Source organism: Cervus elaphus, chromosome 22 (genome assembly GCF_910594005.1).
Source record: "Cervus elaphus chromosome 22, mCerEla1.1, whole genome shotgun sequence".
Classification (NCBI taxonomy): Eukaryota; Metazoa; Chordata; class Mammalia; order Artiodactyla; family Cervidae; genus Cervus; species Cervus elaphus.
Window position 1 is genome coordinate 47199950 of NC_057836.1, and position 23009 is coordinate 47222958.

At 45.4% G+C, this 23009-nt stretch overlaps 1 protein-coding gene across 2 annotated transcripts in view; it reads left to right on the plus strand.

Moving 5' to 3' along the window:
• LARGE1 (LARGE xylosyl- and glucuronyltransferase 1) overlaps positions 1-23009 on the plus strand; it is a 591484-nt gene that overhangs the window by 217897 nt on the left and 350578 nt on the right. Inside the window, exon 1 of one of the 2 annotated variants that reach the window (XM_043880668.1) lies at positions 12721-12812. The exons of the other annotated variant lie outside the window; for it this stretch is intronic. Within the exon in view, the coding sequence (XP_043736603.1) occupies positions 12791-12812 (22 nt within the window). The 5' untranslated portion in view covers positions 12721-12790. Of the gene's footprint in view, positions 1-12720; positions 12813-23009 lie in introns of those variants that run through there. 2 annotated transcript variants of the gene reach the window in all.

The window sequence follows — 23009 nt, forward strand, 5'->3', positions numbered from 1 at the left end:
GTCACTGAGTGTGCCCTTCCCTGGCATTAAGTACATTCATAGTGTTGTGTGACCATCACCAGGTTTCATTTCCAAAACTGTTTCATCACAGCAGTTTCTCATTTCCCCTCCCCCGGCCCCTGGTAACCTCAGTTCTGTTTTGTTTCCATCAGTTTGCCTCTTCTAAGTTCCTCACATATGTGAAATCGTGCAGCATTTGCCCTTTCAATTCTGGCTTACTTTACTTGGAAGAATATCATTAAGGTTCTTCCACATTGTAGCACATATCAGAATTTCCTTTCTTTTCAAGGCTGAGTGATACTCCCTTGTATGTATGTACTGCATTTTGTTTATCCATTCATCTTTGGATGAATATTTGGGTTCTTCTATCGTTTGTGGACTGCAGATAATATTACTGCTCCCCTTCTTTTTTTTTTAATACTTTGTAGAAAGTACGTATCTTTGTTCTGTTTTGTGGAAAACTTTTTAATGAATGCTTTTCTAACCCTTTAATTTGGGTGATTAAACTGCAGGGAATTTTATAAAAAGCTGACATGAGAAATGAGCCTGGTGACTAGATATGAAAATATGTGTCTACACTTCCTTTGTTTTTTTTAATTAATATTTATTGCATTAAATAGTTGCTTTACAATGGAAAGTACATATCTTAGTAGTGTATTTTGGGGATGATATTTATATAGAGATAATTTTTATTTGCAAAAATCAATATACTTTAAATAAAAAATACAATAAATAGTATTAAGTCCTAGACCAGATACAGTTGGTAGAAAACCGGAATTGTCTACAGACACTCTGGAGCATCCCTGGTTGCTCAGTGGTGAAGAATCTGCCTGCCAACGCAGGAGATGTGAATTTGATCCCTGGGTTGGGAAGATCCCCTGGAGAAGGAAACGGCAGCACTCTCCAGTATTCTTGCCTGGAAATTCCCTGGTCAGAGGAGCCTGGTGGGCTACAGTCCAGGGGGTCGCCAAGAGTCAGACCACAACAGCATGCGCGCACGCACATCCTAATAGACACCATGAGACGCCTCTAAGCCTGAGCAAGCCGGGGATGTGCGTGCTGCCGGCGCTGAAAACGGCCAGGCGGCCTCACGCACAACTGCAGGTTGACAGCGGCGCGGAGACTCTTCCGATCAGGAAGCGGTGTTGTAAACATTTTACATCCTCACAGGAGAATCTGTCGCTTCTGTATAGGTGTTTTATGTTTACGATGTCTTTATTTCATTTTAGGAAATTGGGAGGGGAGAGCTGGCTTCACATGGAACACATTGTTAAGTTTCAATTATAATCTAAATTTATAATTTTAATTAGAACTTTTCCCATTGAAAATTATGGGAAATTGGTTCCCTGTTAGCTTTGTGACTCAGGACATTTTATTTAAAGGAATCAATTACTGGAGTAAGGGAGATGCTTGCCTTTAAAGGTGTGTGACAGAGACTCAGACACAAGAAGAGATGTGGGTGCAGAGGAGGGAAGAAGCCTGCGCCCCTGGAATTCTTGGTGCTTCCTGGAGATGAGCAGACCCTCTCTCTCCCTGGTTTCTTAAAGGCCTCCCATTGTGTCCATACCAGAACCATCAAGGGACTGGCCCAGAGAGTTGGGCCAGGCTTACTGTTGAGAGGAGTCATGGCCTTGGCCCAGGCTTCTTAGGAGTGGATCAGGACCCACTGGGAAGCTTAGGAGAGATGACTGGGGGGCTTGGCCAGTTTTTGTGTCTGAGTGTGTATAGGCGATGGGTGGATATGAGCCAAGAGGCATGGATTTTGCTTGCTGACTTGCCCACTCATGGCCTATGAAGGTCCATGATCCAGTCTTGGACTCGCAGGCTTTCTTATAGCACAGTCAATATTTATGGATGAGAAATGAGTCCACTGGTACCTCCATGTCCAATACTCAGCCACGCAGATTCTCTCTGATCAATGTCGTATGTGTGGCTTGCAGTGTTAAGGCGACAACAAATCTATTTTTAATTCCCCCTTCCTCCCATCTTTTAGAAAGGTATGAAACCGTTCTTCCTGACCAGCAACCTCATCTCCTCCTCCCCCTCCTCCTTCAAAATGTCAATTGAATTCAGATTTTGCAGTCGGGGCTGACTCCACGTCTGCTTACAGCACGTGGCTGGACTTTGGAAAGCCGTTGCATGGAGTCCTTGTGGAGTTTCAGTATTTATTTTCTCTTGGTAACGTCCACAGCAAATTTACTCTGCTCTCGAGCCAAAGGGTGATGCGTGCAACTGCCAGGGCTGCACAGTCAAGCTGGGTCCTCACCAGACGAGGGCTGTGGGGCCTGATGCTTCATCAGCTCTAATGCAACTTCTGGAACTAGGAGGGGATCCTCATGCTTTGAAGAGGTCCTGAGGCAGGGTCTATGGGACCCCCTGTTCTGTGCTGTGGCAGTGGCTTCGTGGTGCTGGATGAGTCCAGGAGAGTGTAGGATGCTCTCCGAGAGGACCAGCCCAGTGCGACCCCTTCCCAGGGCTGGCCTCATTGGCTTGAGGGACCCAGTTGGCCGGATGAGGATGGTCCCTCAACTTGGTTACCTTTGTTAAGGTCGGGCTCTTTCTGCCCACTCCACCCCTTTTTTCTCTTCCCTCTTCTCTGGTTTCTTTGCCTTCTCAATGTCTTCCATTTCACCTAAAGAGAAAATGATGCTTCTCCCTCTGTTTTTGTTTTTTCTCTTTTACATGCTGTCTGTCCTTCCCTTCTTCCCCTCCCCTGTGGTCTGTAAGTGTGGTCTGTAAGTGGCCTGAAGTGTGTTTGAGTACCATCTCCTGCTGATTATTGGGTGTATTAACTGGGGTACCAGCATCTTCAAGGGTTAACTGGGGATGCGGGTATCTCCATCTGGGGTTGTTGGGAGGATGAAGTGATCAGAGCAGTCGTGTAAACTTGGGTAGCTCTGATGTTTATATGACACTTACTGGTTCTACATATGTGCATTCAATCCTCAGGGCTGCCCGTGGGGCAAAATTGTTATCCTCAATGTAGATGAGGAAATGGAGACCTGGAGAGGTCCGCCAACTTGCTGAAAGTCACAGAGCTAGTATAGGATGAAGTCTGCATTTGGCCCCAGCCTGCCTGGCTTCACCCTTCACACCATGACAGGATCACCCATGGAAGCATCTAGTGCTTGGGGCAGTGATGTTTATTGAACATCTCTGGGCAAAAGTTCTTTAACGTGCATTGTGAAGGATGTGCATTATATGTGTTTAAAATATTTATTCATATTTTCTCTCCATTTTAATTATCCTTTTTTTTTCTCTTCATGTTTCTACTTATCCCTTCTCTTGGGGACTTGGTCCAGCCCTCCATCCTCTTTCCTTTGGTCTCTTCTACTTTTTGGACTCCCCAAAATATGTTCTTTCTTCCCTTTTTGTGTGTTTTTTCCCCAAAGATCTCCCCTTCCCTTTTTGTCTCCTGGTTTTTGTTTGTTTGTTTGTTTTCTCCTTTCTTTCCTCCATCTCTGTCTCATCTCAGTGGTTTTTTCTGCCTTGATATTTGCCAAACCAAATCCTGAAATCCCAGCACGGGGTGAAGTCGGGCCCCGGATGCACAGCATGACATGAGCCTCAGGATCTGTGGGGCCTCTCATGGCATGATGGGCAGGAGCCGAGGATGGAGCATGGCTCCTTGAGCATCATCGGGTTCACTCTGTATTTGCTCGGTTCACTCTGTATTTGCTCCTGTTAGAGGACATGGACCACATGCTGACGGTCGTCACTGCCGCATGACTGTGGCTGAGAATTTCATCTTGCCAAGTTAGAAAAGTTACAGAATGAATTTTTGTGTTCCTCATAACTTAACCAGGCACATGCACGCACACACACACACACACACACACACACACACACACACACACATATATAAAGGCAGTGTGTTTGTCAGCCCATACAGTAACAGACGGTTATAAATAGGAGCACGGTAGGAAGAGAGATGGTTACAGTGGGAGCTCCAACTTTTAATTTACTGACTTGGAGGCTCTAAACCAGGGCCTGGTGCTTAATGTAGTGTTTTTACATTTGGATATGTGCTCAGGAAAGGCATAAAATCTTGCAAAACTCAGACCAGTGTTGTGGGGGAAATGACTGGAAGGGGTTCAGGCTGGGGAGTGAGTGGTGGTTGAAGAATTTGGAAGATGAAATGGGGCCAAGTAGAGTGCCGGTATCAATCAGAGGGAAGAAGCAGGCAGATCCCAGAGAGCCCAGCTCATCAGTTTGGGCACTTCATGACCAGCCAAGACCACTTCTGTCAACTTTTAGCTGAGACTCAGGTCCAGAGAAAAGGGGTGATGTGTCTGGAGAAGGAGGAGGGTAGCCAGAGGATATGTTCAAAACAATGCAGCATATGAAGAATTTGGACTCTAAACATCTGAGCTTAAAGAGATGCTGACCACTTACGTTCTACTTGCTGTGCTCTGGGTGCTGTCCTCAGCAGTTAAGACTCACACATTTAATCTTTGTTGCGTCTCTGAGAGGCAAGTACTCCTCTTCTTGTAGTTGCTTTATAGATGGATGTTATGGTAGAGAGGGTGTTAGGCCTTGGTTTCATCCTACGCATCCCAGCTATCAAGTTCTTATGTTGAACATGTTATGTTTCACTGCATTTAAATCCTGACTTGGTTACTTCCTCTCTATGTGATCTTGTGTATGTTAACTAACCTTGCTGAGCCTGGGTGACAGAGGACGAGATGGTTGGATGGCATCACTAACTCAATGGACATGAGTTTGAGCAAACTCCAGGAGATGGTGAAGGACAGGGAAGCCTGGAGGGCTGCAGTCCAGGGATCACAGAGAGTCAGACACAACTTAGCTGCTGAACGACAACAACAAAATGAGAACAATCATAACTACCGTGTGTGGTTGCGTGGAATCTCGGGGGAAAGCGAACGTACGGAAGTTCTCTGCAGTCATGGTGTTTTATTGTTTACCATGCATGGATAGAGAAGCTGATTGAGGCCCCCCCCCCTTTTTTTTTTGTAAAAAATTGAGGTATAGTTAATTTATAATGTTGTGTTAGTTTCAAGTGTAGGGCAAAGTGATTCAGTTTTACATACATATGTATATATTTTCTTCAAATTCTTCTCTATTGTTGATTATTGCAAAATGCTGAATATAGTCCCCTGTGCTGTATTGTAGGTATTTGTTGATCATCTATTTTATATATAGTAGTGTGTCTCTGTTAATCGCAAACTCCTCGTTTATCCCTCCCCATGCCTTTCCACTTTGGTAACCCTAAGTTTGTTTTCTATGTGAGAGCCCTTCTTTTTGAGGAAGAATAGGCCAGGGATTGGCATTGAGATGTCTTTGCTATTTAGGTAGACATCCAGTTGGCATCAGACCTCCCTGACAAACAGGTCCCCTTGCTGCCTCCCAGCCCCCTCCTGTCCTGCCACACTTTCCCAACATGAACTGTACCTGAGTTCATGTACACTCCTGAACTGCCCCCTGCCCATCCCCCCACCTGCCAGGTGTTTCCAGCTGGCGCAGCTTCTGGGGGGGGGGGTCTCATAAGTGGAGTGGAATGCAATGCCTTCTCCAACATTGCTTCACTCCATGATTATTTATTTTGTACCCACTATGCGCCACCCATGCTCCTTAGCTCTGGGAGTACATTCATAACTAAGAGAGTCTTTGTCCTCATAAAACTTGCTTCTCAGTAAGGGCAATGATAAAAAATTCTGTCCACTAGCAATGAATATTTTAATAAGATAAAGAGCTAGACCCTGAGGGAGAATGTCTTTGAAGAAGCCGTCTTGGATTACAGTAAATCCCCTACATAGGAAGGTTCAAGTTATGATTTCAAAGATGCAGACATGCATCTGGTTCCAGCAAGGAACCAGAACCTGTGCCATCAATGTTGGGTGTGATGAAATGGCAGCTTTCCCTCTATCTCCTGTTGCTGAGGATCCTTCAGCTCTGCCGTCTCCCACCTCCTCCCCTGCTCCAGTCAGTAACTCTTCTTGACTTCACTTGATGCCAGCCCCTGTATGCCAGCTATTGCACTGTGCTGCTGTACTTTTCATGTTACTGTGTGGTGGTTGTTCAGTCGCTATGTCGTGTCTGACTCTTTGCAACCCCATGGATTGCAGCACGCCACACTTCCCTCTCCTTCACTCTCTCCTGGAGTTGGCTGAAACTCATGTCCATTGAATGGGTGATGCCATCCAACCATCTCATCTTCTGTCACCCCCTTATCCTCCTGCCCTCAATCTTTCCCAGCATCAGTTTTCCAATGAGCTGGCTCTTTGCATCAGGTATTGGAGTATACATCAGGAATACTCTTTGCCAAAGTATTGGAGCTTCAGCATCAGTTCTTTCAATGAATATTCAGAGTTGATTTCCTTTAGGATTGACTGGTTTGATGATCTTGCTGTTCAAGGGACTCTCAATTCTTCTCCAGCCCCACAGTTCAAAAGTGTCAATTCTTTGGTGTTCAACTTTCTTTCTGGTCCAACTCTCACATGCCTACATGACTACTGGAGAAACCATAGCTTTGACTATATGGAACTTTGTTGGCAAAGTGATGTCTCTGGTTTTTATTACACTGTCTAGGATTGTCATAGCTTTTCTTCCAAGGAGCAAGCATCTTAATTCAATGGCTGCATGGTACTGTGTTATAAGATTAAAAATGTTTTCATAGCAGATCATCAAAAAAATTTGTTGTTGAGTGAATAGTGTGTGTTTGAGTACAAAACATTTATGCATATATAAATTTAATTATTTTATATGAGTATATATCAGCAAAAATTATTGAAAACAAAAAAATAAGTGTATAAATAGAAAAATTTTATTTTTCTGTTTGTTCTTTGTATGAAAAGTGTTATAAACCCTATTACACTGCAGTGTTTTATAGCTGATTGTATTAGTTGGGTATCTAGGCTAATTTTGTTGGACTTACTCATGAACAAATCAGACTTACCAACGCACTCTCGGAGCAGAGCTCATTCGGGTGTAGAATACTTACTGTAAACGGCTGAATGCAGTCAGGGCTAGAACCGAGCAAAGGTCTGCGAGAAGAAGGTCATCGATGGAGGGAATGACAGGTGCAGCCATCCTGAGGCTGTAAAATAGATGTGCTCAGGGGACAGTGAGAGCAGCAGGCAAGAAGCAGAGGGTGAGGCCGATGCCAGTGGTGTGAGGCTTGCAGATGCTAGTCGGGAGACTGGTTTTGATTCCAAGTGCAGCAGAAAGCCATTGATAAAAGTTGCCAGATAAAATACAGAGCGGCCAGTTAAATTTGAATTGCAGATAAACCATGGTTAATTGTGTAGTTTGGACATAACTGGGCATTCTGTATTTTTGTTTGCTGAATGCTGGCAACCCGGCATTGATGGGCTCGGAGCAGGGGCCTGCTGTGTGGAGAGCATGTTGGCTGGGAGCGATTTTGCAGTCAGGGGACCCAGAGGGAGGCATTGTCTTCCACGCGCTGGGGCTGGTCCAAGCCATGGTGGTCCCATGTGGAGAGGCTAAGAAGTATTTGCGTTGGATATGCTTTTGAACTTTGGTGTTGGAGAAGACTGTTTAGATCCCTTGGATCAAGAAGATCAAACCAGTCAGTCCTAAAGGAAATCAACCCTGAATATTCGTTAGAAGGACTGATGCTGAAACTGAAGCTCCAATACTTTGGCCACCTGACTCGAAGTACCAGCTCATTGGAAAAGACCTTGATGCTGGGAAAGATTGAGGACAAAAGGAGAAGGGGGTGACAGAGGATGAGATGGTTGGATGGCATCACTGACTCAATAGGTTTGAGCCAGCTCTAAAAGATAGTGAAGGACAGGGAAGCCAGGCATGCTACAGTCATGGGGTTGCAGAGTTGGACACCCTGAGGAACTGAACAATAAGAACAAATATTGTGATACCTATGGGACCTGGTGATGGATTGGATATGCCAGGGAAAGAGGGAGTCAGGCGGTCTTAAGCTGGTTCCTAAGCTCTGTTTTCACAAAAGGAAGCATTGTTTCTCAGCGTGGTAAGCTGTAGACTAGGTTGCCTGCTGTATCCCTGAGCTCTGATGGGTTAAAGGTTCAGATGCCCACAGAAAGGGGGGCAATTTGCCATGTTTTGCTGCATCTGTTTGTATAGTTGGTAAATTTACATGCAACCATATAGATGGATCGATAGATACTGTCATAGAAGAGTATATCACCTTTGAGCACTTAGGCTGTGCCAGACCCTCTGCTAATTGTGCTCCACGTCTGCCTCCTCTTGTTTGAGTCTTGCACAACCAGCTGGGATCGTCCACATTTTACAGCTGGGAAAGTCGAGGTGCTGTGAGAATGTGACATGCATGTTCTTTGCTTTACTTGTGTTAGGATTATTTCTCTGTACTCTACAGGGTTGTGGGCATGTGAATACTAGTCCCACATTCAGCCCTCAGCAGGGACATAGCTTAGATGAGAGACATCTTCCAAAGGTGTCCTCATCCTCAGGACCAGACTTAGAACCCAGTTCTGAGTCCCCAGATTTATATTGCCATGTCCTCTGTCTTTAGTGGGAATAAAAACCACTGAGCGGGGGTTGTTAAAAAAAAATGCAGATTCCTGAAATCCTTGCCTGGGATTCTGGTTCAATCAGAACAGGGTTATGGCCCAGGAACGTGCATTTGGACAAACCTTACAGTTGATTCTGATGCCCTTGTTTCTATAGTGTGCCAAACATAGAAAACCCCTGCTCCCCGAGATGTCCCAGTGGGTATGCTTCGATTCCACAGTCTGGCTATGAGGAGTGCAATTTTGAATGCAGTTTAATAGCGTGTGTTCCTCGTATTCATATTTTCAGGAATTTCCACATGTCTTTGTAGATGCTTCCAGGAGGATATGTTTTCAGCATTTTAGGCAGAGTCACTCTGGGTTTCTTTTGTGTATCAATGCCCTTGTGTTTTCTCAGCACTCACCTAGTACCAAGGATTTCCCAGCCTTCATCATGCTGCCTCAGTCCTTCTTCCATCTCCAGGACCTGTGACAGCCGGCCCCACACCCCTTTCTGAGCCAGAGGCTGTCTCCTCCCCTCCCTGGGTGCAGAATTGAAGGACAGAGTCCAGTGGACTCTGTCTTGTTTACATACTCATTGCCAGGGAGATCTCTGCTGTTAGGAGTCTGGAGAAGCATGGTGGTTCCACTGTAGGAAGTCATCAAAATGAAGACTTGAGATGATGTGGACCCTCAGCAGAAGTCACAGGGCACCTTAAGAAAGGGAAGTAAAAAGCTCAGACCTCAGCTGGGACAGTAGGAGGGGTGGAGGGAAGAAAGCGGAGGTGGCTGTGAGAAGACAAACGGGATTGGAGAACCACCATGGCCAAATGTGCAGGGGATTGCAGGGAGGAGAGGGTAGCATTCTGTAGCCGGCTCTCTGCTTCTTGGCTACACTTCAGCAGGCTTGGCAACGTTTTTCTCCATCCCTGGGTGCATGACTCATGACTAATGAGAAACGTGCTGTGATATGCACAGTGACCTCCAGTGCATCAGGTCCTGAAATTCCACAGTTCCACATGGGGTTCTGTGCAGCCGTGCCTGTCCCTAAGTGAGCCCTTGCCAGTAGGCAGTACTACTTAGGAAGCCGATGGAACACAAGATTAATCCTCAAGGAAAACATCATCAAGGGTTCTCTTGCATCAATCCTGTTCCTTGAGGGTAGGTTGCACCCTAGTTGCACCAGGGACGTGAGGGTATAAAACACATGGACAGCCCATGGCCAGTCTTTGTACTCTAACTGGTCTCTATCACTGTGTCTTGGTTCTCTCATACGTTTCCTGTAAGTTGTTGTCAAGGTGCCATTGGTGGGGCATTTGAGTAGAGAAAGGGAACAGATGCCAAAGAGAAGGGATTCCAGAGAGAAGGGTTGTATGACACTCCTTCCCCGGCCACATTCTGTACTCACTGTGGGTACCACCCAAGATGATTTCTGATGCTGCTGACTTAAGGGCAAACACATTTGGTACCAAATCTTGCTTCATGTCTGATTAAAGAGCTTCTCACTGTAAAACTCTTATGTTAGTATCTCTGGATGGTTTAGTGTCAGCACCGCCTCCACCTCCCGGCTTCCATGTCAAAGGGCAGCTTTCAGGCTAGAGCAGTCTTGTTACTGTTACAACCAATGCTAGTGATGTGAAGATGCTGCCCAGTCCTAGACTCGGGTCAGGGTAGGAGTGGGGAGTGGTATTTGCCTCCAGTAAGACATCTGTTCTAGTCTAGTAGTTCTGGACCTACCCTTGGGCTTTCCACCAAGGGCTGCCGAAAGGGTTCCCTGGTATCCTGGCGGGGTACAGTCAGCCTGCTGGGAAGAGGCAGGTATGGTGGGTGGTTCACGTACCATTTAGTTGCTGTGGGACTTTGTGGTACCTTGCATAATCATTCTTCTCCTCGGTTTCCTCTCCTCTAAAAATGGAAATAATAACAGCATATGTCTTACAGTGTTATAAGACTAAAATTAAAATGCAAAGTACCTAGCAGAGTACTTGTTACATGGGAGGTTATAATGTGTTACCTATTGCTATTTCCATCATTGTTACTGTTTCCTCTTATTGGTAGGTTGAAGCCAGGAAACCTGGGATGAACTTCTTGCTCCACTTCCTGCTCTTGGTGTCACTTTGGGCTAAGGATTGGACTCCCAAGTCCCAGAGAAATCAAACCACATGTCTCCCGCGTTCCCTTGGGTTCAGATCACGCAGGGGCAAGCACCCAGAAGAGTGCCTGGCCCACCGTGGGTTATGCACTCAGAAGTGGATTTTCACCGAGCTTCTGCTGTCTGGCACATTGTGCGTTAGTTGGGGTAAATCCGGTGACTCAGAGGCACATGGTCTGTGGTTTTGCAGCAGCCTTCTGTTTTCTGAGAACACAGATGTGACCAAAGAGGGTTTCATACAAAGAGATAGTTACTGAAGTGGAAGACTGCATGCAAAGTGGCAGAACCAATCAAAGAACTAAATTCTGCCTGTGGGAGTTCTATGGATGGGTGTTAGGAAACTTGAGAGTTGTTTAAGAATTTTCCATTTGGAGGAAATAATGGAGGCCTGGATTTTAAGGAATAGCATGGGGTGCTCTGGTGAAGAATAAGGGATGGGAGTGGGGGCGCACCAGGGCCAGGTCACAGGGCATTTCATATATCTCTCTTCAGGCTAAATTCTTCAACTTGAGGCTCTTGCAGTCTGCTTCCCAAGCAACACAGTTTTCACACACACAAGTAACTTTCATGATGTTACTTTCATGTGCAACTTTGTTGCAACCACTGTGAAGAGACAGAATCAATTGGAATAGTGCAATATACAGATTTATATAAGATTTCTAACAAAACAGAGTCAACAAGAAGTTCAGATTATCAACTGATGTTAATATGTCAGGGGATGATGTGTTGGTCTTCCAGCATGACTGTGGGAGGGACCTTGGTAATAGAATTTGGAATGTCCGTGTGTTGTGTGATTGCTTGCTTTTTCTTGCTTTCCTCTCTTCCCCCCCCAAGAGTCTGGCCCTAAATCCCTTGCGTCTAAAAATTACAGATGTGAATTGACCTTTCAACTCATCTTTTAGTAGCTACCTACCCAAATAACTAATGGCCCGTTTTCATCATTCTCTGAATAGATTTAGCGGTTGACGACTTGTTAAAACTTAATATTCAGAGCCACGCTGCCCACCACTATTTGACAATTTCGGATATAAATCTACCTTAAAGATGTACAAGTACAAATTATGCAATTTGACTTTTAAGTGCTTTTCCAGCAATATAAATAATGAAGGGTGTTGGAACTGGCAGGTATATACATTAAATTGAGTGCAATTAAAACACTGGGCTATTTTTAAATTAACAAGAAAAAATAAGTGGCAAAATTATAAAATCTGAATCTGTCTTTGCAGCGTCCTCCAGCTGATAGCAGGCTGGGTGACTGCAGAGGGTATTAGTAACATTTATGCTCTGGATTTCAAGTGAGATGATAGTCACATTTAACACAAAGAGCACTTTGATTTTGCTTCTGCGTAACAGGCAGATGACATTTCCAACAACATCATCTTTTCAGTTTTTTTGAAAGCAGATGACAAGAGGGTATTCTGGGAAGACATCTGAGTTGAAATAATGACTTGCCTTCTGGGTAGCGTCTCAATGAGACATCTGAAAGTCAGGATTCTCTTTGCTAAATGCGAGAAGAATCTGCATCTTCCACCCTCATGGGTGGGCTTCGCCTTTTCCAAAAGGCAAGAGTCTGTTCTTTGGGACCCAGGAGGATGGCACAGCTGTTCAGATTGTTTTTCATGTGCCTCCCAAAGGCTTGTCAGGTGGGGCAAGAGCTGCTCCCAGCTAATCGTTACTGTAAAACCTGATGGATACATATTTGTTTATCAAAGATCTCCTTTGGACTTCCCGTCAGTTCTGGAGCTGGGAAGGTTCAGACAAGAGACTACTGACTGATTTTGATGTAAACATGCCTGTACCTCTGAATTCACGTGAGGGTATTTGCCCCGGAAACGGTTGTCTCGTTTACCTGTCCACTTACTCCCAATGCTTATTACCCTTTATCATTGCTCAGAGGCTCTGTGAAAGTGTTAGTCACTCAGTCATGTCTGACTCTTTGTGACCCCGTGGACTGTAGCTGGCCAAGCTCCTCTGTCCATGGAATTCTCCAGGCAAGAATGCTGGAGTGGGTACCCATTCCATTCTCCAGGGCATCTTCTCCTCCCAGGGACTGAACCTGAGCCTTCTGTGTTGCAGGCAGATTATTTACCTTCTCAGCCACCAGAGAAGCTCGGTGTTCAGAGGCTCCACGGAAACCCCATTTTTTGAAAGTGGCCTGGAGAACGTGGTTATGGGTGGCCCAGATGGGAACTGTGAGTAGCTCCAGACTGGAATGAAACATCCTTGGTTTGGAGTCCCTGTGTGTGAGTCTGCCAGGGCTGCCATGATAGAGTGCCACAAACCGAGTGGCTCAAACAAAAGAAATTTATCGTCTTAACACTTCTGGAGGCCAGAAGTCCAAAATCCAGGTATGAGCAAGTCCATGCTCCATTGAAGGTGCTAGTGAAGGTCTGTCTAGTGTCTCCTTCTGGTCATTCCTCAGCTTGTGGCTGCATCACTCTGGTCTTTTACAGCCTGCTCTTGCCTGCATGCTTCTTTGCAGATTTCCCATTTTCTAAGAACACCAGTCATACTGGAATAGGGGCCCACTCTACTGCAGGGTGACCTCATCTTAGCTAGTTACACCTCCAACTACCCTGTTTCCAAATTCGGAAGTGTTAGGGATTAGTGTGTCAAGTATAAACTTGGGGAAAACATGGGTCAACCCATTACAGCCTGTAACCAGCAAGTGGCTGGTGCATAGATCTATTCCTACACTCATTGTTCAGTCCGTGAAGATCTGAGAAATCTGTGCCAAGTGCTGTTCTAGACACTAGAGGCAACCAGTGAGCGTAACAGACTTCTTGATCTCAGGAAGTTTACTTCATGATGGGAAAGACAGACTTTTAAAAAATATATATTTATTTTTAGGGTCTTTAGTTGTGGCACATGGGGTCCAGTTCCCTGACCAGGGCTGGAATTGTGGACTCTTGCATTGGAAGCACAGAGTCTCAGCCACAAGACCACCTGGGATGTCCCGGGAAAGACAGATACTAAATTTTAAAAATATAATGGCAGATGGTGGTATGTTCTATGAGGAAAAATGGGAAGGCAGATAACCAGTAGCACTTGGCCTAGGAGGCTGTTTGAGACGGAGAGCTCAAGGCAGGCGTCTCGGACCTGCAGACACTTGGGCCAAGTTTCACTGAAGTCAGGGGTGAGCCAGGGAGAGGTCTGGAGAAGGAGTGTCTTTGAGACAAGTGCTCATTGTTCATTCATTAATAGCATATATGTTGTACATTCATAAATAGTATATGTGTGTAGAGTCAGTTCAAGAAGGTATTTTGGGGTGAGGGGGTTATTTTTAAAGCACCTTCTGAGTATTTGGGAGTGAATTTTGATAAATAAGAGATGGGCAAACACGTTAGAGGAAAAGGGAAAAGCAACTTAGGTTTCATGCATGGTAGAACTCCCAGAATCTTCTGTCACATCGAATCTGAACATTGGCCTGGAAAACCATTCCAGAGGCCACAGGGCGTCCTACCTTGTGTGAATCTTGGATTCATGGAGTTTCAGAGAAACTCCACATCCATTCAGCCCCTCCTCCTACCTGGTGCAGAGACGAGCCTCCTCTTCTGACATCTCCAGAGGGGTTCTGCCTTCAGCCCTCTCCTGAGCCACCTCTTAGGTGTGAACGCAGCTGCAGTACTTAGCCCCTGCACAAGCAGCTCCAGACCTCACTTGCTGGCCCATGGAGATCTTTACTCATGTGCTTTCCCTCCTTGGCTAAGGTGTTTGCATCCTTGTTTAAATGTTTCTTGCCCTAAACCAGCAGTCCTCGAGGCTGACCATATGACAGGAGCCATCCGAAGGGCTCTGTGCCTGTGCTCAGTCAGTTCAGTTCGGTCGCCCAGTCGTGTCCGACTCTTTGTGACCCCATGGGCTGCAGCACGCCAGGCCTCCCTGCCCATCACCAACTCCCGGAGTTTACTCAGGCTCATGTCCATTGAGTCATTGATGCCATCCAACCATCTCATCCTCTGTCGTCCCCTTCTCCTCCTGCCCTCAATCTTTCTCAGCATCAGGGTCTTTTCAAATGAGTCAATTCTTCGCATCAGGTGGCCAAAGTATTGGAGTTTCAGCTTCAGCATCAGTCCTTCCAAAGAATATTCAGGACTGATTTCCCTTGGGATGGACTGGTTGGATCTCCTTGCAGTCCAAGGGACTCTCAAGAGTCTTCTCCAACACCACAGTTCAAAAGCATCAGTTTTTCAGCACTCAGCTTTCTTTATAGTCCAACTCTCACATTGACACATGACTACTGGAAAAACCATAGCCTTGACTAGATGGACCTTTGTTGGCAAAGTAACATCTCTGCTTTTTAATATGCTGTCTAAGTCACTTCTGTCGTGTCCAGCTCCTTGGGACCCTGTGGACTATAGCCCACCAGGCTCCGCTGTTCTTGTGATTCTCCAGGCAAGAATATTGGAGTGGGTTGCCATGCCCTGCTTCAGGGGATCTTCCTGACCCAGGAATCGAACCTAAGTCTCCTAAGCCTCTCATATTGGCAGGTGGCAGAGAATTCATCCCTATATCCGCATTAAACTAAAAAACATACTGTGATACATGCTGAATTGGAGTTTTGTGGGTGGGTACCTGGCAAATATTTTTATTTATTTATTTTTTTTTTACAAAACTGTAAAGTTATTCTGCCATTAAGACTCACTGCCTAAAGCCCTGAGACTATGTTCTCAGCGTGCAACTCTTTTACTAGCAGAACATCAAGAAAAAGAATTGAAATGTCGGGGGTGGGGGCGTCACTTGTGCCCCCACCATGATGTCTTGGCCATCAAGATGCAAAACTGCCTCAGATGCACTTCTCCCTTGTGGTGGTCGTGAAGGGTTCTGTCCTGTAGCAGAACTCTGCTCAGAATTTTGGAGGATCAGCCACCTCATAACCACAAACTGTCCTCAGATCTCAGCATGTGTTTAAAGAACGCTGAGAGATCTGGGTCAGCTTGGAGAAGCAGAGGGAGAAAGCTGGTTCTAGTGCTTATGCTAAAAACAGAACTTGAGCAGAGATTTATTTTCTCATTGCCTAAGGTCCATTTGGACAGAGAAATCAAAGAAATTAATGAGTTTTCCTGGTCTAGCATCTCCATGTTGAATTCTGATACAAAGGGAAGAATTAATTGTTTGCAGTGCTAGTTAACCTCCCCCTTCCCATATTCTGTGTACACATTCAGATTGATAACTTATACCTAGTTATTTATGTCAATTCAGACACTGTGTTGTACCCATTCGCAGCCCCTGTTGGAATTTACTGTCAACTTCTTTGAGTCAGATAGGCGCCCCTGCTTGGGTTCTTCTTCTCTGGTATTCTGCCCCTTATGGGGTTAAAAAGCAGCTTTCTGCAACTGTTCAGTAGTACCCCTTTTTACATAAGATAAGAGCAGCCTTCGCCACAATTGTATTTTTATAGTTTTGCATACTGGATTTTTTCATCCATATGATTATTTTTATCACTCTCATTTGGTCTCTCTCCAAGTCCTTCAGAGTCTTCCCGAACTGAGTAAACACATCCCACTTCTTTTAAGTACTTTTTTGATTCCAGCTTGGCTTTGTGCTCCTCCAGTCTGCCTGCCGTTGCTCTCCGATTGTAGATCCCAGTCACCCTTCTTCTCTTTCTGATGTTCGGCGTGTTCGAGGTGAACGCCAGCCCCTCTCAAAGAACTGGCTGTTGCCTATGGCTCCAGCAGGCATCCCTAAATGTGTCTGGCATCACAGGTCTGCTCCTTCCTTGACCATGGCTGTTTGGGCTAAGAATGCACCTGTGATCCAGGCCTGGTTAATCCCTGAGCTTGCGGCCAGTTGGATGCTCCACCCCAAGAGTTTGGCTTGAGAGCCTCTGGGCATAAGCTGTGGGTCCAGAGCAGGAGAGGGTGGCGTCAGGGCACTGGTGCCGCTCTGGCAGGGGTACCCATTCTCACGTCAGCTGGGGATGTGAAGGCAGGCACCCGAGGGCTAGCAGAGAACATTGGATGGTAGAGCAGGGAGAATGCTGTGGACCCCTGAGGAGAGCATCACTGGAAGACTCTGGGGCTTTGGAGAGAGGGTAGGGAGGTCGGGAGGGAAGAAGAGAGAGAAAGGGAAGGAGGGGTAGGTAGGGAGGGACAACAAGGGAAGGATAGAAGGAGGGAGAGCTATGGAGAGGGAGAGAGGGGGTGAAGGGAGGGTGATGGTGATGGGGTGGAGGGCGGGAGGGTTGGCAAATTATGGACTGCAGGTCAAATCAGGCTTCCTGTAGGTTTCTGTAAAGAACGTTTTCTTGGAGCACAGCTTTTCTTTAATATATGGACTGTGGCTACTTTGAGCTACAAATGACCCAGCTGAGTCAAAAATATTTAGTATCTGGACCCTTATAGGAAAAGTTTTCCAACCCCCTTTCCAGGATCTCAGAGTCTTCGTGGGAATGAACAAAATATCATCTACTATTCCTGTTGTATATTATCTTAGACTTTAACTTTCACGTTTTATTGTTTAGCCGTATTTTGGCTTTTCACTTAAATTTGTCTAGTACGCTTGATGCCATTCTTGGTTCTGTTTGACTGTCTTTAGAAAGCATTCTGAGATAGGTGGTAATGAACCCACCTGCATGCAGGAGACACGTGTTCCATCCCTACTGTGGGAAAATCCCCTGGAGGAGGACATGGCAACCCACTCCAATATTCTTGCCTGGGAAATCCCACGGACAGAGGAGCCTGGTGGGCTACAGTCCCCGGGGTTGCAAAGAGTCCGACACGACTGACCGACTGAAGAACAGCAGACGTTTTTCTTCCCTTTGAATCTGTAACCACGTGATGTGCAGGCTGAACCCACCAGGCACACTGTCACATGCAAAGAACTGCGTGTGGCCGGTGACATGGCTCGGAGGATTCTCCCACCTGTAACTGGCTGGCTGTCGCTCCTCTGGCTTCATTTCCAGAATCTGGCTTCTTTGGGGAAACTTAGAGCTGTGACATGAGTCTCCCAGCAAGTATAGTGAGCACTGAATCTGTATTAGCTACTTTTTATCATTTTCTGCAAAAAAACCAAAAATCCTAATATCCTTTGTTACTAAAATATCACCTACAACTTGCTTAGACTGCTGTAGTGTCTGTGATGCATCAAAACTTAGAACTGTCTTGGAAAAATAATTTAAATAAGTATTTTTTTTTTTTAAATAAGTATTTAAAAAAAAAAAAAAAAGCTCCAGGCTTCACAAGGACATGATTTGGTGAAAACTTCAAGGATGTTGAAGACAAATCTTGTCCAGATCTAAGACTGTCACTTACCAGCAGAATGACCTTGGGCTAGTTACTTGTCTTTGCTTCAAAAAAAAAAAAAAAAAAAGCTCCAGGCTTCACAAGGACATGATTTGGTGAAAACTTCAAGGATGTTGAAGACAAATCTTGTCCAGATCTAAGACTGTCACTTACCAGCAGAATGACCTTGGGCTAGTTACTTGTCTTTGCTTCAATTTACTATCCTGTACTGTAGATTGGAGAGAATTATTTACTTCGAAAAGGTGTTGGGAGGATTAATTGAGACAATGCATATAAGAAAGTAGGGTTATTGCCCTGCCTACAGTCATTATGTGTTAGGTAGGAGTAGTCTTGGAGAGTTACTTAGAGACAGTTCTTTTGAAAAGCCCCTCAACAGTATAGTACTATTTACACTAGAACTTGCTGTGATTAGAAATCTTCAGAGATTATAAATTTGAAAGTGAAAGTGTCAGTTTCTCAGTTGTGTCTGACTCCTAGCAGCCCCGTGGGCTGTAGCCTGCCCGGCTCCTCTGTCCTTGGAATTCTGCAGGCAAGGATACTGGAGTGGGTAGCCATTCCCTTTTCCAGGGGATCTTCCTGACCTCGGAATCAAACCTGAGTCTCCTGCATTGCAGGCAGACTCTTTACCATCTGAGCCACCAGGGAAGCCTGGTTATCTCTTTGCTCAGGCCTTTAGGTCCTTTGCTTGGGGCAGTCCATCACGGGAACCCCCCTCCCTGTTCGTGCTCCTTCCCCGACTCTGGCTATTGCTTTGTGTTCTGTAGTTTGTTTTCCAGTTTCCCAAGTCTACCAACCTCCTTCTCCCATGAGGACTTTGACTTCCTGCCCTTCTGTTTTGGATCTACTCTCTCTCCTGTGTTTGCTGATTAATTCTTTGTCACTTTTCAGTTCTTGGATCAAATCCCCCTTTCTCAGGCACATGACTTCCCTGGACCCGTGCAAGTCAGGTTTCACTCTTGTGCTGGTTTGTTCCCCAGGGTTGGGTGCTGCAGAGAATGGAAATCAGGCACTTGTGAGCCAAGAACATTCTGCTAGGCGAGGGAAGCCAGCTGTCCCAAGACAGATCTTGTGTGATTCCTCTTATGGGAGGTACCTAGAGTAGTCAGATTCAGAGAGACAGAAAGTAAAATGGTTTTGTTAGGAACTGAGGGGAAGCGGAATGGAGAATTGTTGTTTGATGGGTATAGAGTTTCGGTTTTGCCCGATGAAAGAGAGCTTTGGAAATGGATGGTGGTGACGGTCACAGCAGTAAGGACGCGCTTAGTGCCACTCCCTTGTACATTTGAAGATGATAAATTTCATGCTCTGTTTATTTTTCCACAATTAAAAATAACTTTAAAAAACAATGGATCCAAGCAGATCTATTGGGAGACGGTTTGCAGTAGTCACGGGGAGAGACCAGCTGGGAAATTGATGTGTGGAGTTGCTGGTGGGGATGGTGAGAGTCTGATTTGCCTGCGAGGGGATGGGGAGATGAAGTAGCTAGGATTGGGTGATGGATTAGCTCTGGTCCAGGATGCGGGGGAGGGGGGGTTGGGGGGAGGGTGCGGTGTTGGTGTTGAGAGTGGCTCCTGAGTCTTAGGCTTCCCCATGTGGTGGAGACATTGATCACAACAGAGAATTTCTTTTTGTTTTGTTTTTTTTTTTAACTTCTTATTTTGTATTGGAGTATAGCCCATTAACAATGCTGTGATAGTTTCAGGTCAACAGTGAAGGGATTCAGCCACATGTACACATGTATCCATTTCCCCCCAAACTCCCCTGACACCAGGCTGCCACATAAGGCTGAGCTGAGTTCCCTGTGCTACACAGTAGGTCTTTTGCTGGTTATCCATTTTAAATATAGCAGTGTGTGCATGTCCGTCCCAAACCCCTAACTTCCCTCCTCCTTCCCTCCTGCATCCATAAGTTCATTCTCTAAGTCTGTGAGTCTTTCTGTTTTGTAAGTAAGTTTGGGTATATCATTTCTTTTTAGATTCCTCATATAAGGAATGTCATATGATATTTCTTCTTCTCTAAGACAGCGATTCTTGATGAGGTCTCTCTCACAGCACTTTGCACTTACCACAAATATGACTAAAGAAGTAACTTTGCGGGTGTTGATTATATACCTGTTGAACTATAAATAGCTCCCCAGGAAAGTCTGTATCTGCCTTCTTCGCCAAGTGTCCGCATCAGCTGAATAATGTCTTGAATCCAATAGAGACTCCATATTATATTTGTGCTCAGTCGTGTCCGACTCTTTGCGACCTTATGGACTGTAGCCAACAAGGTCCCTCTGCCCCTGGAATTCTCCAGACAAGAATATTGGAGTGGGTAGCCATTCCCTTCTCCAGGGGATCTTCCTGACACAGGGGTTAAACCTGTGTCTCCTGCATTGCAGGCAGATTCTTTACTGCTGAGCCATTGAGATGCAAATGATTTGTGGTTTGTCAAATCTACCTTTCCACCAGCTGACTTGGTTCTTTGCTTTCTTTATGGGGTTAAGGTTTTAAGGATCAATACATACAACCCCTCCCTTCCATATCTGAGATGAGAACACATTGAGAGAGACACATAGGACCAGGCAGAAAGAGATCAAGATACCACTTTTTTTGTTGAAATCATTTGGGGAATGAATGTGTCTCCAGGAGACAGACTTATTTCCTCACCCAAATCAGACCATCTTAGTAGCAGAGCAAACCACATCAGGTCCTCTTCCTGGGGACTCGTGACACATGCTCCCTATAGGCAGATGGAGATTGAAAGAGCAGGGAAGCAGGGTCAAGCTGAGAGCTAACACATCCTTCACACAGACTCCTGATCAGCTGTGTAACTCCTCTTCCCTGGGGAGGGGTGAGTGATGGCTGGGAGGACAGCCTGAGCTTGTTTGTGGCTCTGTAGGGCTCACTCTTCCTGGAACCCTGGGCAGTGAGGTGGGAGGGTTAGTAAACATAGGGTAGTTTTTCTTGACGCAATTTTCAGAGCTAGTCGGTTTTTCTGCTGGAGATCTTGGGGATGGCCGATGTCTCTGTCCCCTGACCATTCTCTGTCCTGCACAAGAGAAGGGGCCTGTGATGCACATGTCTCCTGGCTCCTCTGCTAGGCGCTCGCTCTCAGTCAGCCTTTAAGACATCCCCCTCCTTCCATCTTTCAAAGACCCAGGGTGGCCAGGAAGACTTTTGTCTTCCCGTTACTGTAATGTGTTTTTCTAACTTATGGACATGCCAGGGATGTGGGAGTGACGAAGTCAGTTTAGCTTTAGGCTGATAGAGCTTTTCTGTGACTGGTAAGAAGTTTTTCTTCAATATGACACTTGAAAGGATAAAAGAAACCTTCATGTAAAATGTTTTAGGAGATGGGTTTTCCACATTTATTGTAAATCGTATCACACAGGCAGACAAGAAGAGTCAGCATTCTTAAAGCTCTTAGATTACACTTCAGAGAAATGACAACATGCATTGTTTCAAATGCTTCTTCACAATGGGCTATTATTGAGCCATGAAACAGAATGAAATAATGCCATTTGCGGCTACATGGTTGGACCTAGAGATTATCATACTAAGCAAAGTAAGTCAGAAAGAGAAAGACAAATAGCATAGTTCAGTTCAGTTCAGTCACATCTGACGCTTTGCAACCCCATGGACTGCAGCATGCCAGGCTTCCCTGTCCATGACCAACTCCCAAAGCTTAGTCAAACTCATGTCCATCAAGTCAGTGATGCCATCCAACCATCTCATCCTCTGTTGTCCCCTTCTCCTCCTGCCTTCAATCTTTCCCAGAGTCAGGGTCTTTTCCAATGAGTCAGTTCTTCACATCAGGTGGCCAAAGTATTGGAGGTTCAGCTTCAGCATCAGTCCTTCTAATGAACATTCAGGACTGATTTCCTTTAGGGTGGACTGGTTGGATCTCCTTAGGATATCACTTATATGTGTTATCTAAATATGGCACAAATGCACTTATCTACAAAACAGAAACCGATTCATGGACATAGAGAACAGGCTTGTGGTGCCTCGCGGGAGGGATGTAGGGGAGGGATGGAGTGGGAGTTTGGGATCAGGAGATGCAAATTCTTACGGATAGAATGGATAAACAATCAGGTCCTACTGTACAGCACAGGGAACTGTAGTCAATATCTTGTGATAAACCATAATGGAAAAGAATAAGAAAAAGAATATATATGTGTTTATTGAATCGCTTTGCTATACAGCAGAAATTAACACAACATTGTAAATCAACTATCCTTCAATAAAAACAGATGACTCTTGAAGTTAAGTAGTCTGGGGAAGGGAATGACTATTCTTGCCTGGAGAATTCCATGGACAGAGGAGCCTGGCAGGCTATAGTCCACAGGGTCTCAAAGGGTTGAAACACAACTGAGTGACTGACACTTCCAATAAAAACAAATGCCTCCTGAAGCTAAGCAGTCCAGAGTTCCCCATATAGCTCTTTCTTGTTTTTTCCAAAAGTTGTTTTACGGATTGGAGGAATAACCATGCCTGAGCTTTGGCAATGATACAGAATAAGGAAAGGAGATGTTAGCCACCCACCACAGGAGGGTCTAGGCAGGACTGATATGCGCTGTTGGTTGGCTACTTTCAGAGTATGCAGCTCACATATCAGAATGCTAGCTGGTGATAACTTTTGTTTGTAAAGCATTCTATACTTTGCAATCTGTTTTTCCTTGGGTTCAGTGAGTTAGGTGATGTTACAAGCCATTCTGCAGAAGCCTCACAGGACTTCTGCCAGAACCGGCCTGGTTCTCACCTGTCCTCACCCATCACTCCTCAAGTGGGCTCCACAGTGTGGTATCCATGTGGCTGAAATGCAGCCCTTCCATGAACTGAGCAAAATCCAGTAAAAGTTGGGTAGTATTTGGTGCAACAGTGAAGTTTAAAACTCTTCTGTGGCTTCCCCTGGCCTCAGAGTGAAGGCCAAGTTCATACATGTGCTTGCAAGAATACTTTCTGGGATCTGCCCTTTCCAGCATCATCTTTCACCAATCCAGTCCTCACCTTGTCCTCAGTGTCTTAGTTGGATGAAAGGATTTTCTATCTGCTCTAAGGATTGTCTCTCTGGGCTCTAATCCAAAGGTTTCCCACTTTTTCTCATTTCTTGGTACCCTTGGTATAAAAATTTCAGTAATTTTTTTCACCCTGCTCATAG